Source organism: Vidua macroura, chromosome 2, assembly GCF_024509145.1.
Source record: "Vidua macroura isolate BioBank_ID:100142 chromosome 2, ASM2450914v1, whole genome shotgun sequence".
Taxonomy (NCBI): Eukaryota; Metazoa; Chordata; class Aves; order Passeriformes; family Viduidae; genus Vidua; species Vidua macroura.
Window position 1 is genome coordinate 8,562,472 of NC_071572.1, and position 23,745 is coordinate 8,586,216.

Below are 23,745 nucleotides of genomic sequence, written 5' to 3' on the forward strand. Positions count from 1 at the left end.
CGGCGGGGTTTCCTCCCGGCCGCCATGGCCGCTCCCGCCGCGGGGACCGAGCTGCCCGTGCCCGGTGAGTGCGGCCGCTCCTCGAGGCACCCGGGGGAAAGTGCGGCTGCCTGTGCCGGCCCCTGCCCGCCTCACCCCCGCAGGTCTCCCCCGGCTGCGGGCCCCGCTCCGGGCCGGTGCCTCGGAGCGTCTGGGCAGAAACGCGTCCGCTGCCGTCAGAGCTCGGACGGGGCAGCCCCGCGCGCGGCGGGGACGGGGGGCAGCGCCGGGCGCTCGGGGGGGCGCGGTTAATTCCGAGCATTAATGGTTACTTTGCGTCGCGGTTTGGCCCAGGGTAATGTTCAAACCTTGGCTCGTTGCTGGGATAACAAACGCCTCGTGTACGTCCTGTGGGATTTAATTTACTGAGTTGGTGGGATTCAGTTTCCAAACTGATGGCAGCGCTGAAGCACAGAATGGGTCAGGCTGGGAGGGACCGCCGCGTGTTTTGTGGTCCCACCTCCCTGCTCAAGCAGGGTCATCCCACAGCACATGTCCCAGGATTGTGTCCAGGCGCTTCTGGGCTATGTCCAGTGATGGAGACTGCACAACACACAGAAAAGAATTTCTTCCTCTTGTTCAGGTGGAACTTCCCGAGCATCAGTTTCTGCCCACTGCCTCTTGCCCTATTGCTCAGCACCACCGAGCAGAGCCTGGCTGTATCTTCTTGGCACCCCCTGGGTTTAGATATTTACTCACATTAGTAAGGTTCCCTGTAAGCTGTCTCTTCTCGAGGCTGAACAGGCCCAAATCCCTCAGCCTTTCCTCATAAGAGAGATGCTCCAGTCCCCCAAACATCCTTGTTGCCCCCCCGGACCCACTTTGTGAGCTCCTTGTCTCACTTGTACTGAGGAGCCCAGAACCGGGCACAGTAGTTGTGTCCAGTTGTGAAATGTTGTGGCTTAGTCAAATGAATGAGATACAAAAGGCATTGGAAAATGTATCAGCTTTTTGTATACATTGAATAAGGAACATAAAATGTTTTCATGTTAATCCTTCTGAAGGGAAAATAAATGAACCAGACAGCTCTCTACCTGCCAGAGATTGCTAAGAAAGTTCAGAAGTGCATGGCTGGCCGGCTGGAGATGAAAACTTCAGAGTTTTCAGATGCTGTTTAGCTTGTCTGCAGTTGTAGGTGTGTCTATGCAAAATAAGGAAAAAACTCAACTCTTTCTTTAAAAAGGCTTGAGTTTGCACAAAGCTTGTTGAGCAAGTGAAAGTGAAAAAGACATCTAATGAGGTAATAAGTACAATTTATACATGTCTGCTCCATCTGATACATAAAATAACGTATTTGGAAATAGGGGAAGCTTTTGCATTAAATAATTATTTTAAATGCAAATCAAACATACACTTTAAGAAAGAACTTTTAGGTTTTGGAGCTGGGATGCATATTGTTGATGAGATTGTTTTCATTGAAAGTAAATGCACTAAGATGTCTCAATGTAATTTTCAGAAACAGTCTACTGTTATTGTGTGTATTTCCTAACATGTGTTACATGCTAACAAAATTTACAAGGAAAATGTTTGGTTTATTCTTGGTTTTGTTTTTAAAAAAATCTATGTTTTATAGCACAGGCTTTGACATTTTAAAATAGGAGGTCTAATTGAGCTGACGTTGCCTGCAAGAATTTTGACAAATTGTTTAACTTGTAAGTTCATTTATTTTTCTGTAGAATTAGTATTTTCTATCAAACCGCATGCCTAACCAAAAGCTGAGCATATAGTTAACATTCTGTATTTGAAACAATGTTGCTAACACTTTTGAAAATGTGAAGAGCTGAGAAAGCAGGCGGACTACTGAAGTCTGAAGAGCTGCTTGGACTTTATTTTGGGATGGCTTTGTTTGGATTTTTTGGTCTTATCACTGAGTCACAGAATGGATGGGCTTGGAAGAAATCCCTGGAGACCATCTGGTCCATCCCCCTTCTTAAAGCAGGTTCACTCAGAGGAGGTTGCACTGGATCACCTCCAGGCAGGTTTTGAATATCTCCAGAGATGGAGACTCCACAGTTTCTCTGGGCAGCCTGTTCCAGTGCTCTGCCACTCGCACAGGAAAGTTCTTCCTCCTATTTGGGTGAAATGAGAGTTTTGCAAACTCATGTTTTGAAGGCTGAGAGAAGAAAGAGGAGAAAGATAAGAAAATAAAATGTGCCACTGAATTGATAGAACATACCTACTTCAGAATCTGTGAGGCAAAATTTTGCTTTCACTAAAATTGACATATTTTTGTGTTTCAGAGTCAGGTGCTGTTTTCACATTTGGAAAAAGCAAATTTGCAGAAGATATTCCCAGCAAGTTCTGGTTCAAAAATGACAAGCCTGTACTTATATCATGTGGAGATGAACATACAGCTATTATTACAGGTCAGTATTGGAAATAGAGGATATAGAATCAGAATTGTTTAGGTTGGAAGAGACCTTTAAGATTATCAAGTCCAACCATTAACGCAGCACTGCCAAGTTCGCCACCAAACCATGTCCCCAAGTGCCACATCTGTACATCTTTTAAACACCTCCAGGGATGATGACTCAGCCACTTCCCTGGGTATCCTGCTTCATGAAGAAATTTTTCTCAATCTCTGGTCTAAACCTCCCTGTCACAATTTGAGGCCATTTCCTCTCATCCTCTTACTTGTTACATGGGACAAGAGGCCAAACCCCACCTGGCTACAAAGTCTTTCAGGAAGTTGTAGGGTAATAAGGTCTTTGAGCCACTTCTCCCACAGCTTCCCTGACAGGACTTGTGCTCCAGACCCTTCTGTGGACACATTCCAGCCCCTCAATGTCTTTCTTGCAGTGAAGCTGGCCTATATTATAAAATATTTGGACACCTTTGAAAGTTAGGAATCTTACTTGCATCCTGAGGTAATACATTAACTGAGGCTGGGGAGAGGACAGAGGACTGCTTTGTGCGAACTGTTGGATGCCTTTGGAGTTAGTGTGAGGTTGCTCAAGGTTTTCACGGGACATGCCCAAGAACTGTCAGGAGGAAGTTTGTAATAACTGAGTGTATGACAGAGTTTAAAGTAAGCATAACTTAGTTTAGGCTGAATGTTACTCGTGAATCTGACAATGTTTACTATGTTACATTTATTGTATCATGGAAGTAACGATAGCTGCTGAATGCCACAAGTTCACTAGAAATCTCCTTGAAACAATAAATACAATTGTGTCTCTCAAATTAAGCTTGGAATTACCGTCAAACGAAAAGAACCCTTGCAAGAGCAACTCAATAAAAGGATTTCAGAAAATCTTACGAAAATCAGAAACAAATGGAAAAAAGTGTTCAAAGAAACTGGTGTAATAGAGGCAGCATTATTAATGTTTTTTTCTTTTCTTTGAAATGATGGAGACAATACTCATTAAAGAATTTGTTAATTTTATTTTATATGGAAGGGACTACTCTTCTGTGGATGAGCATGTGTGATGATTTGTATTGACAATCAACTGCTGACAGATAATAAGACTTTGTTGTTGAAAAAAATATATGTATATTTTCACGACTTTTTAAATTGGAATGTAGTTATTACTCATCAATATCCAATTGGCTGTTGCTTATTAAATAATTTCCTGAGGGTTTCTTGCAATGTTCACAAGCAACATTGAAGATGTTGAATTTTCAGAAAGAATTATTCCAGGCATGATAAAAAAGACTATAGATTTCATGGGCTGCAGAACACCCTGAGGTGAAATTACACGATGAATTTTTCAAGCCTAACTTCACAGCAGATGAAATATACATTAATAGTTTATTTTGAACAAAGCTTGACACTTTTTCTTGGATTGAACCAATAATATTAAATTACCTGTTGCATTAAATTAATCCAGATGTAACCTGGGGCACGGTGGCATTTTCCTTTTGCATTTTCTTTTTACATATACTTTTATATGCCCACACCCAGTTTGAAATAACACAGGTACAGTTCTGTGTTTAAACCAGTAAATTTGAATTGCCTCCCAGCATGTGCCCAGGCCAGCACTGTTAGCCCCAGTCAGCAACAATCCCCTAATTCCCACATCACTGTAATAGTGACCACTGAGATAAAGCTTTTGAAGAAGTCATCTTGCAGAGATTTTCATGCAGCACCATTTCTGTATAATTTCCCCTTCTCTCCATTATTTTAGTATATGCAGCTTGTTTCAGAAGTGTCTCTGTAGCTTGCCCTAGCTGTGGTAGTGGGCAGGTACATCACCAGGGAGGCTTCTAGATGATCAGATCTTTTATTTCCTCAAAGCTTTTGCTGTCAAGGAACTGTAGAAGCATGAGAAAAAGACTTCTTTGGTAGCAAAAGGCTTTCTGGGTCATTGTAAAGGAAAGGCAAAAGTGAGAGTAAAGGTGGATCAACAACAAGCAAAGGTAGAGAAACTCCAAGATTCGTACAAAAAAAGTGAAGAAGGGAAGGGAAAAGCTCTTCTCCCTCATTTGTTCTTCACACCAGTGCATGCCCATGTGCACCTCACATTTCTGCAGTTAGATGGAATTGGATGATACAGGTCTTGGGAATGACTCTGAGCTGCAGTAACACCTGGAATAAATGGTTCAGAAGCTCATGCTGATAATGAGTTTACTGAGAAGGGCACAGACCTTGTGGGAAACCAACAGATTCTTCAGCTGAACCTGACCTGGAAGAGATAAAAGGCAAACATCACCAAAGGAGGAAAAGTATCTCAAGCAGGTGTGTGTTAATGCATGCTTCATTTTACTTTCAGTCTTTATTTACAGGTCACAAAATTTCCCCCCTCCTTTTTTTTCCCCACACCTTGAAAGAGAGAGAGGGAGGTATATTTGTAGGGGACAGTAGGACGATGAGGTAGATGAAAATTAAGAAATATACCAATTTTACAGTTAACGTGGCTCAACAATTGTAAGTAAAACAATCACCCAAACTGATACAAATCATTCCTTAATGCTGGATTTGGGCAGGAGAGATGGCTACAACTAGCAACAAATCTTGACTGAATACTAATGAAGAAAATGTACAAGAACTGATATTTAGCATTCAGACAAAATATTCAAAACCTTTCAAACTTTCATCTAATCCAGCATCAATATTCCCATATGACTTTTATAAAGACAAGTGTAAAATAAATACAAAACACTCCATCCTTTGCATTTCTAGGTCAGGAGTTAAGAGTCCAAAATTTTATTCACATGTAGTGGCTGCATGTTGGAATTGATGGGACCAGTAATAGTTACTTGCTGACTTTGAGTTGGCTTGCTGAGTTAGTTGAAGAAATGTTTTCTTCTCCAGGAAGTAAGATTAGGTTTGAAATTTAAAGTGTTTCTTTATTCTTTTGCTGTCTACCACTGGCATAATCTTGATTAAAATGTCCAAGCAGGAATTTTTTTAAGCAGTGGTCTTCTTTACGTCTTTAATGCAGTCATGAGCAATATGTATTCCAGCATGACTTGTAACATGTTTCATAATGGTTCTTGCTTCATTTCTGTATTTTTTGGCCCAAGAATACTGGTAGTCACCTGCATCTTCTATAACTGCAGGTTTGGAAAGCAATTAATTCATCCTCATGGGAGCTGGTGTGAAGAAGTATGAATATACATACTTTTAAGAATCTCCTTCCAATGCTTGTGTATTAAATTTTGTTTCCTACAAAACTCTCAAACTTAACAGCTATCTTATTGTTGATTTGCCTTGATTAGAGTATCCTAGGCAGCTTAACCACATTTAATCAAAGAGACTGATCCTGTTCACAAGGGGGAAATGCTGGTGAATGAAGACACCTTTTCTGAACTCAGTGCCCTGGAGAGAATTCAAGCCCCCAACACGAGAAAGCAGAAGGAAAGAAAGAAGTATCAATTGTAAAAGTGGGAGTGAAAAGATGTGCATATGAAACCACAAGAAGATAGCATATTCATAATTTCAGATTTTGTAAGGCATTAAACATTCAACAGAGATCTTGAAAGCCCTCCAGGTGTTTTGTCACCAGATTTCTTCTATTCTTTCTGCTTACCAGTAGGTCAACAGAACATGGCACAATATCTTTTGCATTAACTGCAAGAGGAGGATGAGAAAGATTGGTACACGTTTGTGTTGATGTATGTGAGCAAGCAATGTACAGTGCTGGTTTTGCCTGTGTGATGCCAAATGTCCTAAGCATGACTGTTCTTGTTGCTCAATAAAGTTTCTGAAAATATCATGACTTGTCTAACAAATCTGATGCCACCCCTATTTTCCTGGGATTTATTTGACTTCTATATGAGTTTTAAATCAACTGTTAACATAATTTATTCACTAAATAGCTCAAATAAAAATAATTTTAAAAATAATCTTGGTGTCTTGGCATTTGCTACTCTGTACAAAATACTACCTTCTATGTTTTATTAAGATATAATATCTCAGAAGGATCTTGTAGTAAATATTTAAGGTCTGTACATCGCCTCCCCATATTATTTCTCTCCCACACTCATATAATTTAAAAAGAAAGTGGGGGGGGATATGTAAAACATACCTTTAAACATAGGTGATTAGAGTACTTGGCTGCCTGCCATGACAAAGCACATGGGACTTCAGCTGATGTTTCCCAGCTGCCCAATGATTGCCTTTAAAAGCACTTCATGAACCAGAAGTGCACAAGACTGATGGTGTTGCCAGGAATCACAGCTGTGATAGCAACTATTCATGAGAAATGAGGTGGGAGACAATCTCTTACTGAAGTGTCCCCCAAAACCTCTGTTGCTACACATGGAAGTGTCTTGTGGCTTCCCTGGTAGCCCTGAATTGCTGTTGGTGAAACATCTGCTGTTGGAAGTGTGTTTTCATCACCAAAACAGTCTGAGTAGACCTTTTCATTATATCCTGTTGTTTCCCTTCTGCCCAGAGTCATAGTCTTACACTGCTGGACTGGTCTTGTGCCAGCCATTCCACCTGGCAGGTGGGCACAATCTGGATGATGGCACCAAAGTGGAAGCAAAAAAACCAAGAGCAATCTGAGTTTATGAAATATTGAAATTTGATTCTTGCCTATTTTTCTGCTGTTGGATTGAGTGCATCTGTGTGATGGCTGGGATATCTCAGTATGCAGTTATGAAAATTGTGCCTTTTGCATGCAAAATTATATTGGATTTCTTGGCCAGCTTAGATTGAATCATGTCTCTTCTGAAACTTGATTTGCTGTACAGACTGAGAAATGTTGCTTCATTACAGGCATTTGTTTAGGTTCCTCTGTAGTGCCTAGTAATTCTCATTCTCTTTCTAAATTAACTGCTTCCCAGATTTCTTATTTTCTGTTATACTCCTAGGAAACCTGAAATGATAAAAGGCTGTCACTCAGTTGTAAAAGAATGTGGAAAAATTCCTCTCATCTATTAAGCTTCTTGACTTACAAAGCAATGCCTGAGAATTTAAAGATTGATATAAAACCCAGCAGATTATAGGATGAAAAGCATGACCTTGTTTGAATTTTGCATGGATAAAAGAGAATGTGCTTAAATTGAATTAGGGCAGCTTGGCATCATACTCTCACAAAAGCACTGCTGTCTTGGGAAAGCAGTTGGAAAGTGTAAAGCAAGGATACAAGGAAGCCATACCAATACAGGATAGATGTCATTTGCTGATAACAATCCATTCTGTTAAGGTGTATTTGCTGTCAGGGACAGCTCTGCATGTGTTTGACATGATTGCATTATCAAAATTAGGATGGAGATATAAATGCTGTTAGTAGAACACTGTGAGCATGAATTTGACCTCTGTCTTTCTTCCCTTCCAGCTTTCTTGGAAAGACATAATATTGACACATAGTCCCACGTGCCAAGAATTGTAAAATCTAACAATCAGGATTTTAGATACTAGTTATAGTTAAGCACTGGTGTGTTTTTTTTTTTTTCTTTTTAACTATGTGGTTATATTTAAGAAAATGAATGGATATTTTTATTAGAATATGATTTTTTTTTGGGTAATATTTCAAACATTGCAATATCATATTTCAAAGTCTCTGTAAATCACAATCAGAACCTTCACTGGGAACAGCCACATTATTTTGGCATTATTTTATGGAATTGCAGTTATGAATTGTGGTTGTGGTAACTGTAGATGATGAGGGTGACAAGCTCTATGACCAAATTTCTGATGAGGGTGACAGCATGAAGATAGGAGTCTAATGCACAAAGCTCTGCAGACCTTCAGAAGTAAACAAAGTCCTTTTAATTGTTGTGAAAGGGTGGGAGATGTTGTTTTGTTGTGGGGCTTTTTGCTAAATCAGTTTCTATTGTTTTGCAAAGATTTCTGTTGGAACAAGGTTTTTTTTTTTTCCAGTGGGAACTTTACAGCTTTACAAGATGTGATAGTTTAAAAAATTGAAATTAAATGAATTCATTTTAAGGTACTGCCAGGAATCACTTTTGGCTAATTTCCATCCCAGATGACAAAATTCTCATCTGTTCATATACCATCCTCAGAAAAAGCACTGGTTGTTCAGAATTGTAACAGTTCATTGTTTGCAATGGTCAAATATGCAAGTCCAATGACACATCATAGGAATTTCTGAATGGTGATTCTAACATTGTCTCTGTTGAACAGTTGTAACCTAATGTTTGCATTTAGGTTTAAATAACTCTGACTGTGTGGTGGGTTTATACATTCTGTCTTATGATGCAGAATAACAAATTAATACAGTTTGTGAAAATTTATCAGAAACTGCATTTGATATAAATGCATATTTGTAAATCATTTTAAGAGAAGATATTTAGCAGCAAAAGAAATATCCCACCCTATAAAACCAAATAAGCCAAATATTAAAAATCTGTACTTGTATTTATCAAATAGCTGCATTATTCATTCATGTCTTTGGAGTAAAAGATGTGGGTGCTCAGTTAGGTGTGCTGTTATTTTATAAGGAGGCTTATAGATACTGTGCTTTCTGAACTGCAGGATCTGCCCAAAAGTACATCTTGTTTTCTCAAGAGCATTTCATCTGTGCTGTAATTAAAGATGGGGATGTTTCTTCTTCTGGCTGGGGATTTCTTACTTAAACAATGCAATTACTATTTTTGAATCACAAGGATATTAATTATTGTTTACACTTATGTACTGAATTGCCTAAACTTAAACCTTACATCAAAAAGGAAGTAATAAGTTCATTGTGAGTGAATGACCATCTTGTCTCCAATGAGGTATTCAAACACTTGTATGGATTCTGTCTATGATTTTTTTTCAGGGAAAGGTAAACTATACATGTTCGGCAGTAACGACTGGGGCCAGTTAGGACTAGGATCAAAGAGCACTGTCAGCAAACCAACCTGTGTTAAAGGTCTGTGGAATTTTAAATTTTTTTTTTTTTTTTTTGTCTTTTTGAAACAAGACCCTTGTGAAAATGTACGTCATAGGATGCAATTCCAAAATAACTGATTCTTTCTTATTCTTCATCACATGTGCACATTACTACACAAAATCAGGAAGATAGCTCAAAAGGATCCCTTATTGATTTTCTATTACTTCAGATTCCGAGTCCTTTTGCATCTGAGGATTACTTCAGATACATAGAATCCTGTCATTTTTGAGAGCTCTGACTTCATGTAATACTTGCCTATTCTGACAAACCACATCTTCATTTTTTACTGCAGACAATAATCAGATGCTTGGTCTCTGCATGGTCTATGTGTTAGAAGCCATAGTTTCAACAGCATTGTGTAACCTCTGTGTCACTATTTTCATTGCAACTTTGTAAATGAAAAAAAATCTATCAGAAACTTTTCACAAGTACTGCTACATTTTTAACAAGTGTAAGAAATGCCCCAGGGTACATAAATGTTAATACATTTTTATGAGGCAGTAAAATAAATTCCTGTATTCTTTTATGTCTTGGAAAATATGTTTTCATTGCACTGTGATCTTTTTGATCTTTCCTAGCTGTTTTTATCTTGTCAAACAAAGCTGAGTCAATACTTTTTCTTATCACTTTACTTATGTCAAGTCAGATCTATCCCATTAACACATTTCTTTTCACTATTAAATGTTTATCTTCGCTCTTTCTGCCAGCAGATCGATCTGTTAGCTTATTGTTAAAAACAAATTATCTTGCTTGTTCAAACTCTGTTCTTCCTGATTTAGTTTACTCTACTGTCCTTTATTTGCTCCTGCCTCCATCTCTCTTCAGATGGAGAATGCAGCTACTCTCAGGTACACATCTTCTGTCAGCCATGTGAGAGACTGATTCCTACCTTGGCTTAAATAGATTTGGTTTCAAGTTTTGGGTTTTCTGTTGAATTGCAATGGAGAATAAAAGATGAAGAGCAGATGACAGCAATTCAAAGCAGACCTGGTATCCACTGAAAAAAGTCACAAGGGGGGTGTCTTTTTTCTCTTGGCAGTAGACAGCAGGAGGAATTCCTGGAGCTTTTCTCACTAGCCTTGGGCGATCACTTGGCTTTGGGAATGGGGTTGTAAGGACACTTTTCAGTTTCTGCTTGGAGCCAAATGCTTGTGTCTGCATGTTTTCTGAAAAAAATATTTTCTGGGACTTGGTTAGAGATTAATGACATTGGTTATGAAAAATCACCAGCAACATTATAAATACAGCATGTCTCATAACATAGAATTGGTTAGCCTAAGTGGGAGGAAGTTTAGGAAGCAGAGGCTTCTGAAGAGCTGATTAAGATCATCTCTGAAATTGAAGAGTGTTGGGATATAAAGACTGTAGGAAGAAACCACCATTGGAAATGTTATGGTTCCAGCCTGGTGGTAGTGGTAGGTGTTGGATAGAAGAGGCAGGAACCTGAATTTGGATGAATTAAGTTTGTGTCTGTGCGACAGACCAGGGGCAGTTCATGCTTAAGTTGATAGATTTCTTTGGTGACTTGGTAGATGGCATCTTAATCTGGATGTTAAAGAGCTGATGAAAGTTGATCTGTAAGGGCTGAAAAAAGGTTTGTGAAAGGGATGATTGTTGTTGGCTTTGTTACGGACTAGGGCAGTGGAAAAGCAATTAAAGATTTATTATGTAAAAATAATCCTTGTTTAGAGCATTGTATAGGGTACATGGACATGACTGAGAGAAGATAATTTGTTGACAATGAACAGTAACTGGAGCAAGGATGGAAAAGTCAGGGAGACATTTTTCCTCTCTATTTCTGAAATGGAGTACAATTGTCATAAGAGAAGAGGAGCTTCTGTATTCTCTCTTTCCCACCAAAACAACTCCTGACTCCCCTCACATACATTCCCAGTCTTTCAAAGTGACCAGACTGCAGAGAAGTGCATGCCATGGCACTCTCATTGGTGGTAACTCAGCTGAAATTGAGACAGGATGACACATGCAAAAAATGTAGGCACTTGTTCAGGTAGGACTGCCCTTGGCAATTGAGATCCGTGGTCAGGAAGTGATCAGAACAGAGCAGAAAAGGGATCTGAGCACAACAAAGGGAGGTAGGGATGGTAAGACAAAGGAACAGGATGGTTTCAAAGATTTACAATAGTGGAAAAAGTCTAAGAGGGAAGTAACAATAGCACTGTTAATGAAAACTGAAGACAGCTTAAATCATTAATTCTATTCCTGCAACTTAATATATTCTTTGAGGCGTATCCCGTAAATGGCAAATTCCAGGGGCTGTGGCACTGGGATGAAGTAACCATCATCAAGCTAACTTGAGTGTTTAAAGTTTTTAAGGTTTGACCTATTCTCTTATCTTGGGGGAATACTGATTCGATAAGTCATGTGCTAGATTCAAATGGGCAATGAATTTTGTAATAATTCTGTTCATAAAAATGTGAAAAGAAGAAATCAGAGCTCCCTCTAGAGCATAGAACGTTTTGTTGACACAGCTATCAGCTTTTTTAAAACTTTCTCTCCTCTTTGGTTTTAATTCTTAGCTTTAAAACCAGAAAAACCAAAACTTGCTGTTTGTGGAAGAAACCACACTTTAGTTTACACAGGTATGTAACCTCTATTTCATTCAAGATGCATTTCTTCATTTGCTTTCATGCAAAATTATATTAGGAACCTCAGAAGTGTTGAAGAAGGAAAAAAAATTGAAAATGGGCCTTCTAAAACTTAGGGGTTTGACATCCAGTTCTTAGAATTCTGATTTTTTTTTTTAGAATTTTAACATTTATTCTGAGCAATTGCATTTATAAACTAATGTTAGATAGAAGTTTCCTAGTAATGGACACATGGAAAAATTTCTTACTGGCATTTGAGGTGTGGTTAACAATTATGAATATTTTCTTTAAGCCTTGTAAAGATATATTGTTATTTTTATATACATCTGTACTCAAATTTACCTATGATAAATAATCTTTATTAGTGTGAAGTTATATATTTGAATAAATATAACAGAACTAAATGTTTTCAACTCTTCAAATTTTCCTGCATTTTTGGTTACACAACATAGCCTTCTATTTCAATGACAAGTTGCTTTATTAAGCTATAAATAAATAAACTGTAAATTTAAACTTAAAAATAAATTTGTAGAGACACAGTATACAGAGAATTTATTAAGGTTCTTGACATGCTTCTATAATTTATGTAATGGAATAGCCATCTCTGTGGTTGCAATCCTTTAGCTTTCAGTAATGTTGTAAAGAGGATTGTTTGATTATTAGGAGGTTTATATACATGGAGACCCTGAACACTGTAAATAAGATTGTTAGAATAAAATAGAACATATTAATAAAAACCAAGAATGCAAGACTGCACAGGGTAAATATTAGTCACCTTTGGTGTACACACTGGCTAGATAATTTGTGGCCATTGTATGTCAGTTTATTTATCACATTTCTGTCTGGGTTTCTGTTAATAACAGGATGCATCTGTTTTTTCATAGATGAGCACCTTAGATGTGAAACATACTAAAATTAAAAGTATAAATCTTAAAGTTCTCTAAAGTTGAAGAAATCTGTCATCAGTGTTAAATTCATGATACCAAAAAAAAAAAAAAACCCTGGTTAATTAAATTGGAAGTTACTTAAATATTAAAATAAGTAAAATATTTCTAATAAAAAGCTAAGTACAAATATATTTCATTCACAGTACTCAAAACTATCAAGTTATTAATTTCTTTAATTTACGTACTAATACAGCTTCAGTTTTTCATGTGTGTGACATCATGCACCCTTTTCCTCCCACTTAATCTCAAAATATACATTATTTGTGGAAGGAGCTGCTTCTGGTTGCCAGGGCTACTGGTAGTCATTTTCTCAGAGCTCTTGCAGAACTTCCAACCACATTTATTTTTACATCAGTCTCCAGAATAGTTGGAAATGAAATAAGGTCTTTAGGAAGTTCTGCTCTAAGTGTGTGCAGGAAAACCTTGCTAGCTACAACAGAAACTGCTAATTTCATCTGGAGGGTGTTTCGGGGCAACAGACCCTAATGTTTTTGTGATGTTTTCTCCATTGAAAATTAAATTACTTGCTCTGGTTTCTTCCTTCTGTGTATCACCTGTGCTTTTCTGTATGCAGAAAAAGGAAATGTCTATGCTGCTGGAGGTAACAGTGAAGGCCAGTTGGGATTAGGTGACACAGAGGAAAGGACCACGTTTCATTTAATCAGCTTTTTCACCAACCAGCACAAGATCAAGCAGCTATCAGCTGGATCATACACCTCAGCAGCAGTAACTGGTGAGACCAACTGCTAATAAAATCTGTTTATGTGTGTCCAACATGGCTCCAGGAAGACATTTAATCCAGCATTCTATCTGCATAAGTGGGTGCATTTTCTATCCTCACTATCTTCTTTCCTTGGTAGCCACAGTCATTTTTTGACAGTCAATTGCCTGTTTTAACAGTCTGGTAAGGGGTGTGTGCCTCATTAACTTCTTAGAGTTTTTGTGAAAGTTTAGTAGAAATACTTACAGAGGAGGAATGGTATGAATACCTTCCAAATGGATAAAAATCTTCAGTTTATTTCCAGGGAAAGCAGCTACAAAACATGAATCCTATGAAAACTAAGCATCTCTAATTCCACTTCTTACTGCAGCTATTGCAGTCCATTGGTTCAGGCTGCACAGCTGTGTCATTCCTTACTAATTCAGGAAGAGGCTGAGCCCCTCACCTGTTTCCCAGGTGGCAGAATTATACCAATTATACATCACAACATGCTGAAATCCACACAGTTTTAATACTTCCAGTCAAAAAGTGGATGGGTGCTCCTTTATTACCCTCTAATGCAATTTTTCAAGTCTTGCTCTAAAGCAATTTTTTGTTTACCCATTTAGGGTAAGTTATTGAGGCTGTAGTTTTAGAACTTGAGAGAGATGCTAGCCTGCTTGTTTGGTGTTTGGGGTTTTTTTTATGCCAATTGCTGACATTCTCCTGAGTTTTTTTAGATTTTTAGAACAATTTTGAATTATTTTGACTCCTAACACCACCTCAGTAGTACTGTAGGTGGTACGTTTTTATTCACAACTTATTTCCTACCAATAAGAAATATGCAGAGGGAAGACTCTATCTCTTCTAGAAGAATCTACAGACTTTTCATATTGTTCACTGCCTTCTTTGCTTCAATAGAAGCTGGTTTTAATAAACCTGGAGCATCTACTGTTGTAGTTTAAGGAGAACAAAATGAAGCTGGTCAATATAACCACCTGTGAGGAGAGCTGAAAGATAAGGCATGAATAAGTGGGATGCCTACCAAAGTCAGAACAGAGAATAAGTTTGGAAGAATGAGAAAGGGATGACTTATACCTAGGAATGAGAAGATGTCTTAAATTCACTGTAATATTTACATACTGACCTCTGGCAAGTGAATTGTCTTACTCAGTCTTCCTCTTTCTGAAGGAATGTTTTTTACACAGTATTTTTTCAGTTGGTATTTATGGCCTAACGTTGGTTGATGTGTAAGTGTTCTGGGTCACTTTTGAAAAAGCCTAAGAAAAACCCTCTTATTTCCAACTCCTTTTTGCCTTGAGCTAAATTATAATTTATATCCCTGAGATCATGACATTCAGTAGTATCATATACAGAGTTTCTGAAGTACTCTTCAATAAATAGATTAACTTTTTATTAGTTTTTTTTTTAAATCTATTAACTATCTGTGTCTTCATTTTAGAGGATGGGCAGCTCTTTGTGTGGGGTGATAATTCAGAAGGTCAGATTGGCCTGGCCAGTGAAGCCTCTGCCAGTGTCCCCTGCAAAGTGGATATTGGAAAACCTGTTTCCTTTGTATCCTGTGGATATTATCATTCTGCCTTGATTACAGGTAAGAGAATGGGAATAGAGGTTAGTGGAGACAAGACAGCGGTTTTCAAATAGTTGTTTGAAACTTGATACCCTATAGTTTTTAAAAATTTTCATGTGACAGAAAGCCTCCTATGTAGTTCTGTATCACACAGAGAGAAAAAACTTGCAGTTAATTTTCTGCATTTGCACATTGTTGTGAGAAAGTATATTAGAAAAAACGAAATATCACTGTTTGTTTTCGTAAAGGTTATTGCATATATTGTGGATTAAAACTATGGTTTCAAAAATCCAATTTTTTTTTTGAGTTTTTGTTTTGATGATCAAATAATAAACTTTATCTTCTCTAGAAATACCAATATTGAACTGAGATGCTATGTTATGAGAAAAAATTAATCTTGTTAGAAGTAAAAGATTGTTGTCTAGATTTGTTGTTCGGTCTTAAAATTTAAGTTTTGAAGTAAGTTAAACTGGCAGTACGTGATATGAGGAGAAGCAATGGTGCAGTGAGCTGTTGTCTGATCTCCAAACCAAACCACCTCCCTATTGCTTTCCACCTCTCTCTTCCCAACTGTCCACTGGTTTCCAAAGTGATTATTACTCATCTTGTAATAATGCCAGTATGGATGAATTATCAGCCAGTATTGATGGCATTATGTATAAGCAGCTATGAATTCCTCTCAGCCATATAGATTTACATTATTAAACTTCACAGTTTGGTCCCCTTAGAGTAATTAAAGATTTTAAAGGATCAATAGTTTTGATTGTAAAGCTATTCCATCAGATACCTTTCCCAAATTACTTGATGAATGTTACTGTTCCACATACAACATCTTTATTGCTCTCTGAGAGCATGCTGTTAACAGAATGAGAGCTTGCTACAGTGGACAAATATTAATTAGGTGTTAGGCTGGTAGTCTGCAACTTTTTATTACAAAGTAGTATTTTTACTGTATTACAGTAAAGTGAATTAAGTGTCTGGGACTGGTCAGGACCTCAGTACCTGTTAGGAAAAATACAGTTTCCTGGACTCAGAATAAATTGGGGGGGTGCGGGTGGGGGGAGAAATACTTGCTTCAAGGATGTAGTAGTAATGTGTGTATGTCTGCCTTTGAGCCAAGGGCTGAAGGTCCAGGAGTGCAGCAGAATGCCACAAAAGTTCTTATTAGTAGAAGGGTTGAGGACAAATATCTGAGAGTAAAGAGAGAACAGTGTGTGCCAAGTGTCCTAAGGAAGTAGAAACTTATGATGGAAGGGGATAAGAAAAAAAGGCTTAGGCTTGTACCTAAGAAAAATGGAGCTTCTTAAAATATTGATAGGAAGAATGAACTGGTTATTACCTGTGAAAATGAGGAGTTGGTGAACCTATTACTACTTAAACAGGCCTGAGTATGAGGTGGAAAATCTTAATTTTCAGCCTTAATATCTGCAAGTCCTGCATGAATTCAGTCTGTGTCACTGAAGCTACTGACACACACATGGCCTTCTTTGTGGTGAAAAGATAAATTCTTTTATTACTTTCTTTTGGACCCTTGCCAACAGTTTTATTTGACTGATACTTCAGCTACCATAAAAATTTAGTATTTGGCATCCAAGTACTTTTGCAGAATTGATTTTCTGTTGCACTACTGTCAGGGTGTATCTACACAGTGTTTAAAAATTAACTTTATGCATTTTTCCTGAGTCTACCACAGTCTTAGGATGTGTTACTTACCAGTTATTAGAATACTATAGAATTATCACATTTTGATTTTTAGACATCAAACAATACACTAATAGTGTAACATACTTGCAGGATTTAAGACTTGGTAAATGCTGTCAGACTGAACTGATGAGCATGGCACCATATGGCTCCCTTTCTTAATATGTTTACATTTGACATAAGGTGTGTGCTGGCTGAAAAACCTGTGGGGAACACAGGTATATCTGGGTTAAAACTGAAAGGGGCTCATGAGGACATTAGAAAATATAGTGTGGACACACAGTGCCCTCTCCAGGGCAGGATGTTCATTAATAAGAGAGTATTGAATAAAATAGTGGTGAAGTATGCATTCCAGCTTTTTTTTTTTTTTTCCTTTTAAAATGAAGTTCTTATTTTTTTGAAATTGCTGGGTTTTAGGTTTTTTTTAGTAGACTTTTAACTTTAGGGTGTTAAACTGCTATAAAGACAGAAGCAATGTCTCTTATAGTTCCAAAAAGATGATGTCACCCTTCTTCCTTCTGCTTTCTAGAAGGCCTTCTTTGCAGACAATTTAACTGCTGAACATGTGTTGCCTGTATTCTGCCATGTACATGTGGACTCCACTAATGCCAAAGCGGTTGTAGAATAGAAGAACATAATAAATCCTGAATATTTTCAAGTAAAAAAAAACCACTTCTGAAATTTAGACTAGGCACATGCACAGGCAATGGCTAACTCAGTTCCATATGCAAATTAGGAACTAGTGTTTGCTCCCTTTTCCCCTCCTTTGCATTTGTCAAAGAGTTCCACTGAAAAGAAGTTCTTAGTCTGTAGCTTCCAGCTCTCTTCAGGATTTTTTCAGTGTGTTTTCTTTCCTCCCTTTTCACAGGCTTTGGACATTGTGTCCCAGTATTAGGGTTATGTCTCAAGCAAATCAACAGAGAAGTAAACTGCTGGGAGATTGTACCAACAATTTTGAGCACTTATACAGATCTTTACTTTCTTTTGATCTCACACTCAGGAGGGGACAATTTTTCAGGAAGCATTAAGATTGGCAAGCATGTACAAAGCATTTGTCCACTGCAGGAGATGGAGAGCAGGAAAAGCTGATGTATCTCACTACTGCTCTGGCTTCTACAGCAGAATTAGATTTCTGGAGACAGAAAGGAATTGAATGTACTAGACCCCTTCTAGTGTTTCCTCTGCCTGAATTGTAACTGTAATCAAGGTCAAGATAAATTCTTATTGAGAGGATGTCTTTTCATAAAGAGTTTTGCAGGTTCCTTGGATTATTTTTTTTAATATATTTTGTCATTATTTTTAAGGACTGGTTTAAGAATCATTCATCCCACAAACACTTCCATGCTCTGGATTTCAGTGTTTGAGACACTTTTAACCAATTTGGTCTTAATAGATATTTCTTTTCTTTTTCTTCTTCATTTATTCAAGAAATCTTAGAGTTATCCAATTCTTTTGTCCACTTATTTTTGTCCCTCATTTGCCACCAGCCAGGTCTCTTATCTATGCACTCAAATGCACATTTTCCTTTGAGGAACATTTTCCATTCACTTGTCCATTTTCTTTATATGCTCCTGTGATTTTAAGTTTAGTGATACAGAAAATCACATTAGGGAAAGTTCAACATGTGAGAGTGTGACTCATATGAGAGGAACAAATTAAATAACCAGGTTTTGTTGTGAACAGAGTGTCCTTAAAATTCAGGTGTACTCCACACAGTACATCATGTCCTCAGCATGCAGATGTACTGCACACATACTGCACTCAAAATTTATCTGGGTTTGACTGGGTTCTGTTCATGCTTGATTGCTATTTTTCATAGTTTTTAGACCACTATTTGCCTAAAAGGGATGTGTAATGTATTCAAAAATTGCTTTGGTAAATGGTTTTATCTTTGTTAGCTGGATTATTAAGTGGAAAAAATGTAATAAACTTGATGAGTTTGGGAGACTTGGCCATTTGAATCTCTAATCCTCTTAATTAGTTAGTGATTGGATTAATTTTTTCAGTGCAATAATGTTTAAAAAGAACTGCTGGTCTCTTCAAAGAGAACTGCATAAGTAGTTATCTCCCAAATGATTTTGCGGTTTTTCAAACTTGTTTTTAGAAATATATGGCTGATCTAAGAGTACTGAAAAAGTACTTACCTTCCAAAAAGTATAGGATTCTTTTTGTTGCCCTTTTTTTTTCCTTTCCACTTAGAATGCTTAAAATCTCTTTTTGTCAGCAGAATGTTTTGGTTGCAGAAAACCGCACATTGCAGTTGATTTTTATCTTTTTAATTGGGCTACTGTTTTAGAACAGAAAATTGATGCTGATGCAAATAACAGCAAAGTATCAGCCTGTTCAGAGTATTTCTGCACATAGATATAAGAACAAAATCAGAATTAAAACAGGAAATCAAACTAAACAGAGAAGACTAAACACAGTCCATAGGTCCAAAATGAAATGAAATACACTTTTTTGCAGCTGAGATGATTTGCTGGTTCTTAAGAAGCACAGACAGATGGAAATGACTGCAAAAATTCTTAAAGAGGTGTAGAAGAATGTAAGAGAGCCTTGAGAAGGTGAGGCTGAGGAGGGATCTCATCCCTGTCTGTCAGGGAGGGCTCAGGGGATGGACCAGGCTCTGCTCCGTGGTGCCCAGCAATGGGACAGGAGGAACGGGCAGGAACTGATGGCCAGGAAGTTCCACCTGAACACGAGGAAGAATTTCTTTCCTGTGCAGTGACCAAGCACTGAACAGATTGCCCAGAGAGCGTGTGGAGCCTCCCTCACTGGAGATATTCCAGAAATTGTCTGGACACAGTCCTGTGCTGTGTGCTCTGGGATGGCCCTGCTTAAGCAGGTTGATTTTTTCATCAAAATTCCACACAGAATTATTTTCTGTTTCAGTTCAGATTCTTACAAGCAATTCTTCAGTTGACTTAAATACTGATTACAGAGAGAATTACCACCTCTCAGAAGCTGAGGTATATGGTTTTGTTTTTCCTGTGGCTACATTTCCCTTGCAGGCTAAATATTGTGATTTGGAATTTGCAGGGGACTCAAATCTAGCACCTTTGTCTTATCAAAGCAGAGTGAGGATGGGGGGCTTGGAACACAAGCCCTGTGAGGAACAGCTGAAGGAGCTGGGGGTGTTCAGCCTGGAGAAAAGGCGACTCTGGGGTGACCTTATCACTCTCTACAGCTCCCTGAAAGGTGTCTGTGGTCAGGTGGGGTTGGTCTCTTTCTCCAGGCAGCAACTGACAGAACCAGAGGCCACATTCTCAAGTGTGCCAAGGGAGATACAGGTTGGATATTAGGAAAAAGTTTTTTGCAGAAAGAATAATAAAGTACTGGAATTGTCTGCCTGGGGAGGTGGTGGAGTCACCATCCCTGGACATGTTTTAAAAAAGACTGGATGTGGCACTGGGTGCCAGGGTTTACTTGAGGTGTTAGGACATGGGTTGGACTCGATGATCTTTAAGGTCTCTTCCAACCCAGTGATTCTGTGAATTCTGTACTTTTCACAGCTATTTGGGCATTATACAAATATGCTCAGCTATTCTGTAATGTTCATACACTTTTCTGTCTTTATAATTTGTCTGCAGCAGTCTTGACAACCCATCCTTGCTCCTGAGTGTGTGCTAGAAACCATTCTCTATTCTGTATTTTCACAGGAGATGGTGAGCTCTATACTTTTGGAGAGCCTGTGAATGGGAAACTGGGATTATTCCCTGAACAGCTCAAGAACAATAGAGTCCCACAGCCTGTACTGGGAATTATGGAAAAGGTTCATAAGGTTGCTTGTGGTGGAGAACACACCGTGGTACTGACAGGTATGCAATTTAACTGGCTTTTCTTACAGCCCTGTAATTTAAACTCTAGTAACTCTAAAGAATTTACATCCCACTGAAATGCTGGATGCTGATCCTAACTGGAAGGTCATTGTCCACCAAAGAGGTAGAAATCCATGTACCACCCAGCTAAGGCAGGCCTGTGATGCACTGCCCATGTCCCTTGGCTGCAGGATGAACTTGGCCAGGTGATTTTAATGGAGGGGCTTCCAGGCAGCTCCTGGTTGACACCACTTGCCTGTTCTTGCTTTATCTGAAACTTCAGCAGCAAGTTCCCATGTGAATGTCCTTTTTATTCCATATAAAATGCTGAATTTATCAGTATAAATGATGTATAGAGTGGTTTTGGATGTAAGAAGATCCTGTAAGAGCTCAAACTGAGGTAACCTTCCATGCATAGGATCTACACAGTATGCTGGGGTCCTCTTCAGTTCCACACAGCTTGGGACTCCCAGCCTCTGAAGGGCCAGAAGGTTATTGGTCCTGTCTTCTTTTTCTTTATATTCTTAGCTCCAATAAATAACATTTGAAGAGAACTTTGCATAAGCTGAGTGCCTTTCTTCCTGGAATTGTAATAAGCCAGCACCACCTGGTGCAACACAGATGATTGATGTCTCTTTCCTCTAAGGAGCTTGAAATTGTTATTGCAGTGAGAGGGAAATTCTAGAGGGAAGCTTCCATTCTGTAGTAAATTTAAATGCTCTTGAATATTTAGGAAGGTATGTAGGAAGTTACTTTTCAAGTAGCTTCACAATCTACTGCATTCCTGAATGGATTAAATATCTCTTATTGTGATACAGAATTTCCTTGTGCCTTTGAGCAGAATCCTGGGAAAGATCATGTGTAGTGAGTCAAGCTGCAAGATTCTGGATAGGTTAAAATTCCTTTGGGAAAATTATAAAGAGGAAATGGCAGTAGCTAATCCAGGAAGTAATGTAAACATTTGTCTACATTTCAATGCCTTTGTCTCCCTTCTTCCTCCAAGATACAGTCTTACCCTGGCAATATTCTATGTCACAAAATAAATTTCTTTATGTGAAATCAAATTATCATTATTAGTGAAAAAACTGCCATAAATTTGGGACCAACAAATGCATAAATCATAGCATTATTTTATGCATTATAAAATGAAGTCTTGTAGAAAGAATTTGATTATCATAATTGATTATCTTTTAAACCATAAATCTGAATTCAACTAATAGATATTTTGACTTAATGGTGTTTCATGTGATAAAAAATCATTATAACCAATGGCTGTTATAGAGATTTAGAAGAAAGATACAGACCTGGATGCCATCATCATTATAGTGAAATCTGTGTAAGAGCTAGAACAAAGAGGGAAATATAAATGCCACAGAAAAAATGCAGTGAAGAAAATACTGTAATAATTATGCATGTACGTAAGATTTACTTGCTTATGGAAATAAATTTTTAGTAGAAGGTAAGTAAGAAATTCAGTGCTAGCTGATCTGGCAATCGATGATCAAAGTGTTGAGTGCCAGAGGACCTAGCTGAGTCACAAAAAGAGGAAAACTGTATTCCCCAACAAAATACATTTCCTAAAGATTAATAGTTGTGATAAGAATGAAAAATCAGATAGATGTTTTTTAATGTGATTCAGCTATTATTAAATAGGTGACAAATGTGAACTTCTGAGTAAGACACTTTGAGTGAAACAGTAGAGAATAGTGGCAATACTGTCTCAAAGGAAAGATACTTAGTCAGAAGTGTTAACATGGAGAAAATTTTCTGACTCAAAGGAGAATTTGAGAAAAAGTTGTGAAAAGAGGTAGATATGGATACTAAAAATTTTAAGTGACTGTGACATACGTTCATTAATGGCTTTGCACCAGGAACGTCATTTGAAATCGGTCTTAAATTACATCTTGAGGTGAAGTGGTGTGGCCAGAAACTGAGAATTCTGATGAGATATCTTTAAAGAGGGACAGAAATATTTACACCTCTTTTAAGCTCATTTTCATGAATTAAGAAAGTAATACAATTTTGAAGAAATTCTGAATTTCAAGTGTCATCCTCCATGAAAATGGATGCTGCTTGCCTTTAGGAACACAATACATACTGGTGTGGTTTTAATCCTTTCAGGGCCTTTCCAGTTTTTAAGGATGTGACATTTCAGTCTCAGGAAACAAGAATTGAGTATGTGACTATTGAATATTCCCCTGCTTCATCTATCTCATTTAGCATAGCAAAAATACAAGAGAAAATGTCATGGAAAAACTGTTGCTCATCTTGGCTCATTTCTTGACATCATTTCTACTTAGAGTTGATCAAATTAGAAGACAGCATAATTCAGTTATCTTACAGAGTATAAGGCAAGTTTCTTCCTGACTCTCATGTGTAATTAGTCTATTCCAAAGCACTTCATATGATTTCTTTTTTATGACTGTTATCTCTTCTATTGGCAATTTTGTCTGGTGAGAACCACTCTTATCTGGGTTATTAAATCAAGGTACTACTTGGAATCTCTACAAACAGAGTAAAATGTAGAAAGTATATATTAAAATAATTATTTGGTTTTTTTTCCTCTGAAATTCTAAAATGAGAAACTCAATTCTTTTTCCCAGAGAACAAGAATTAAATTGTTGAGAGCAATAATTTAGGAAAAAGCCCAATTTTTAAAAGATTGGTTTTAGAAGTGTTGAGTGTGGTATTGGAAACGATCATCTTTACAAGCTCTATTTTTACCTCTGCCTTTAATATTTGCAATTTTTTTAGACAATAAACAGAATTGCATTTAATAATTCTGTAGTGCAAAATCTTGAGAGCACAAAGCTTTTCATTTCATGGCAGTCAGTCAGCCAGTCTGAGAAGATCCTGTCCTCCTCCCAGATTCATTCTCTCAGAGACTTAAAAAATTGCACTGACTACCCCCAATGCTTGCAGGTACTTCCTGCTGCAAATGAAAGCTGCTGGTGTCATCACTTTCAAATTAAATATGGGAGAACAGCAATACCAATTTGTGTGCTTTTTTCAATAAGGTGTTTTAAAAGGTAGAAAAATAATGAATCTGAATCTAG

General features: G+C 37.7%; 1 protein-coding gene across 1 annotated transcript in view; it reads left to right on the top strand.

The window, feature by feature from the left end:
• The window catches only part of RPGR (retinitis pigmentosa GTPase regulator), a 37,104-nt gene continuing 13,359 nt past the window's right edge, over positions 1-23,745 (top strand). The window contains exons 1-7 of the mRNA XM_053971521.1: positions 1-64; positions 2,280-2,405; positions 9,213-9,305; positions 11,864-11,926; positions 13,454-13,612; positions 15,042-15,191; positions 20,531-20,689. Coding sequence (XP_053827496.1) covers positions 25-64; positions 2,280-2,405; positions 9,213-9,305; positions 11,864-11,926; positions 13,454-13,612; positions 15,042-15,191; positions 20,531-20,689 — 790 coding nt within the window. The 5' untranslated portion in view covers positions 1-24. The remainder of the gene's footprint in view (positions 65-2,279; positions 2,406-9,212; positions 9,306-11,863; positions 11,927-13,453; positions 13,613-15,041; positions 15,192-20,530; positions 20,690-23,745) is intronic.